Consider the following 4,013-nt stretch of genomic DNA (forward strand, 5'->3'; position numbering starts at 1 on the left):
GTCTGGGCAAGGATCTGCGGCTGTTCGGTCAAGCTTTTCCATCCTGGATCCCATCTCGGCGAATTTCTTGGCAGCACCGATCATATCTGACGGTTGGTTGGTTGGTTGGTTGGTTGGTTGGTTCGTTGGTTTTGGTTTTTCGAGGCAGGGTTTCGCTGTCTGGTGTGTTTTTGAGTGACTTACCTCGGGTGAAGTGGTCATCTCCATCATAACCATGCACATCTGCTTGGCCAGCACGATGATGTCATTGCCACTGTCATCCCATTTTGGATACTTCAGCATCCAGTTTGCTCTTTTCTTCCCAGAAGCTAGCCACCTGTTCTGCAATCTTTGCTTTTTGCTCCTAAGGAAACTGAACCATGATCGCCTGGGTACTTTGTCCAGCCATCCAGTTGTCTTCTGTCTCCATGCTTGTCCTTTTCTAACATCAAAATCTTCTGTCTCCCCCACAGGCCGGTCTCCGGCTCCAGCGACCAGAGTGCCAGAGCCTCCGCATGGCCGGGCATGCGCACGTGCTCGGCGTCCACGCGCACGGTCGCGCGCGCCGCGTGCAGTTGCTCTGCAGAGCCGGGCGCGCGCAGGTCGACGGCGAACATGCCGTAGGTGCGCAGCGGCGCCAGTTCGCCCGAGCTGTCCAGGAAGCGCAGGTCGCTGGACGCCGCGCGCGCCGACGCCAGGTCACGGGGGTCCACGAAGGTGACACGCGCCTCCACCGGCCCGGCGTAGGGACGGCCGTCGGGGTGGCGGAAGGTACCGGGCGGCAAAACCAGCTCACCTAGCGCTGGAGCCGGCGCCTCTTCCACGCCGCCCAGCGGGATTGCACCGCCGCGCTCCGCGTCCAGCAGCACTGTGGCCGCCTTGCGCAGCGCACGGACTTCGTGGTACACGCCGGCGCCGCGGGGGTCGAAGGGCAGCACGCGAACGCTGTCCACGAACTCTCCACTCGGGTCCACGAAGGTCACCACGAGGCGCTCGGTGGCCGGCGGCACCTCGATGGTGAAGTCGCCCTGGTAGGAGGTGAAGCCGATGGGCGCACGGCCCAGCAGGATGCTGGCGAAGCGCAGGGGCTCCCCCGAGTCCGCAGCCACCACCCGGCCCCTCACCAGCCCCCGTCGGGGCAGGCACTTGCGACAGCCACACTCGGCCACCACCTTCACCGGGAGTACGTAGCCGGAGCAGCGGATGTCCCTGCTCTCCAGGCGCAGCACCGAGCAGCAGCGAGCGCCCGCGTCCCCACAGCGAGGGCCGGAGCCCTCGGGGCCCGGGAAGCGCGTGTCCGTGTACAGGCCCACGTCTAGGCATGGGGGTCCCCGAAGCCTTGCAGCAGAAGATCACGTGCTGACCTGCCTCTCTCACTCGGGACTCGGGGTGCTTTACCAGGCCCCACCCCTGACCGGCCCTCTTCAGGCCCCGTCCCCTCCTACCTGGACACCTGGACCTCACGCACTTCTGCGCCTCCTGGGGGCTCCCAGGACACGTATCCCCAGAAGAGCTTTGACAGCTGCGGCGGCGCAGGCGACGGCCTGGCCCGCAGCTCTTGGAGCAGAGACCCCACGCGCCCCATTCGCCCCACGCGGCCCCTGCGGAGCAAGGAGGAAGATAAGGAGCTGTCAGCCCCCTACAGCGGGCTCTCTGGACTAAGCGGATCCGGTACCCTGGCATATACGCACCCTGGCTGCAGGGTCACAGAGTCCTGCAGAACACACCCCGGCTCCCTGCCAGGTGCACTCCTGGTTAGCCCTGCTGTTCCCCATCAGTCTTGAATATGACAGGGGGCTCAAGCCATCCTCCAGCACTGAGCTATTCAGGATGGATTGTTGGGGTCCTGGCACGTCGATACACTACCACCTGGGCCCAGCTCCGCCCCCTCAAACCAATGCCCGCAGGGTGTAGGTGTGTCTCATCGAAGCCACCTCGGTGGAAACGACCCCATCTCGGTGGAAACGCAGGCCCAGCTCTCACCGGATCTTGCTCCTCAGGGTCACACTTTCTTTGTCCCCGCCCGCCAAGGACTACCTTACCCACTGGGCAGCGGAAGCGCACGTGGTAGTTGGAGCAGCGGCGGCCTCGGGGCTGCTCCCGATTGAGACACCAGAAACCGCGTGCCGGGTTGGCGTGCACGCGCTCGCCCATGGAGGCCGGTAGCGCCCAGTCTGTGGTGCGCGCCTCCAGCGCCAGCGGCCGCGGGCACACGCGCGCGGGACCGTAGTAGAAGCGGATGGCGGCCAGGCTCTCGAAGTCGCCATCTCCTCCGGGGTGGTCTACGTTGAACCACGACGTCCACTCGCTGGCCTCTGCGGGCACCGCGTGTTGAGCCCGGGTCCCCACCTCCCGTCAGTCCCTCCAGCTTGGGGCCCTGGGGTCAGGGTTTCCAGAAGCTGCGATGTCCAAGGACTACTCTCACCACCCTCCCCCATATCTACACCATGCCCAGGTCACACAACTCGGTCGCAGAGACGACTTACCCTCCCAGTCCTCCAGGGCTGGCGAGGGCTGGCCGGGGTCTGGCGGCCATCCTACAAGTTCCCTGGTGGCTGCAGTGCGCTCCTTGGTGGGGTTAGCATCTGTAAGAGTGCAAGGTGGGGGACCGCTGGGACCCCCCTCTGGTGCAACGGGAGGACCATGACCACTGCACTTCACGGGATAGGAAACAGCTCTAGCCCTGGGGTCTGCAGCGCTATGCCTTCGGCAGCTAGTCCCATTCCTTGCAGTGGACCCTGAAGCCCTGTCCATCAGACTCAAGTGCTCATCAAACACAAGCTTAGTCGCGTGCATTCGGCGGTGCCTCTGCCCGCAGACCGCTGCGTTCTCTTCCTAGAAGTTCCTTTTGCTCTACTCTCCCCGGTCTTTCTAGATGGGGTTCAAGGTGTTAACAAAGAAGTCTTTGGCTTCTCTGGTCTCCAACTTTCCAAGATGGAGTAGGAGGGGTGACAGGTTCAGGCGAACCCCTTCTTCCTGGAGCCTCAGTCTTTTGAGAAATGGGCCTGTCACCAGCTACGCATAGGGACAGCTCCGATCCATGGTCAACTCCTGGCCTCGTGCTCTATCCCCGGAGAGGACGGAAAGAAGAGGTCTCTTTCGGTCGCTCTGCTCTCTGTGAAGCTCGTGAGGTGCCCCACCCACCCCCTTTGATGCGCGCACAGTGATCAGCCTCCCGGCCCCAGGGCATCTCACCTTGCGCTCCCACTAGGTGCGCGGCTGCGATGCAGAGACAGAACAAGGGCAGCGGTGGTGCCATCGCCAGGCCACAGCGGCTCTGCAAAGCGCTCGGATCCGACTGGGGCGGGTCGAGCGCTTGCTAAGGACTGATGGGGGCGGGACGCGGCGGCAAGCCACGCCCCTATAAACTACTCTAGGTTGCCCTTCCTCGAGGCCTCCGGCGGTGCCTCGCCCTTAGACTGCGTCCCACGTTCCTCCTCCGCCTTCTCCAACTAGATCCCGCGTCGCGTGGGAGGCGCCATTTGGTCTTAAACTTGAAACTGCTGGACACTTCGGCGGCTGGAAATTTATCTATCGTGTTTAACTTCGGTCTTAACTCTTAAGAGACTCCCGACAGCCGGAAGTCCCACCCGAGTCTACCCTCTATTCTAGGAAGCTCCACGGCGCAACTCCTCTCCTCAAACCGCGAGGGAAGTTCCTTCTCCACTCGTTCACCCCCTTGGTCTGGCGCACAAAGGAGGCGGAGGGAGAGGTGGTGGAGATGTTTATTGGTGCGGGTCACAGCGCGGCCACGCAGTCGGTGCCAGTATATTTTGGCAGGAGCAGGCCAAACTTGCGGCGCACGTCGTCAGGCACGAACCTTCCGACCACAAAGTGGTGGCGCCCGGAGAAGCGACTCGCGCAGCTCTTGGGCGCAGCGAAGGACACTAGCACGTCGGGCTGCACCTCATCCTTTGCGTCGCCGCCAGCCTCGGTGTCCCAACCTGAGGGCGGAAGGGGGGGAGCTGGAAGGACCGCGGCTCCCGGACAGGGTCTGCCCTGTCTCCCTCCAGGTTCCGTGCCTCAACCTCCGA

At 63.3% G+C, this 4,013-nt stretch overlaps 1 protein-coding gene across 1 annotated transcript; it reads right to left on the bottom strand.

The window, feature by feature from the left end:
- Positions 1 to 449: 449 nt before the first annotated feature.
- On the bottom strand, positions 450 to 3,238 carry LOC130875395 (cartilage intermediate layer protein 2-like; the record flags this gene model as incomplete). The annotated part of the gene is made up of 5 exons (XM_057771097.1): positions 3,175 to 3,238; positions 2,466 to 2,564; positions 2,022 to 2,294; positions 1,425 to 1,580; positions 450 to 1,294 (listed from the first exon to the last, which is right to left on the bottom strand). Coding segments are annotated over exons 1-5 (1,437 nt in total), but the record flags the coding sequence as incomplete, so codon positions are not given.
- Between the last annotated feature and the right edge of the window lie 775 nt (positions 3,239 to 4,013).

This window comes from Chionomys nivalis, chromosome 6 (assembly GCF_950005125.1).
Source record: "Chionomys nivalis chromosome 6, mChiNiv1.1, whole genome shotgun sequence".
Classification (NCBI taxonomy): domain Eukaryota; kingdom Metazoa; phylum Chordata; class Mammalia; order Rodentia; family Cricetidae; genus Chionomys; species Chionomys nivalis.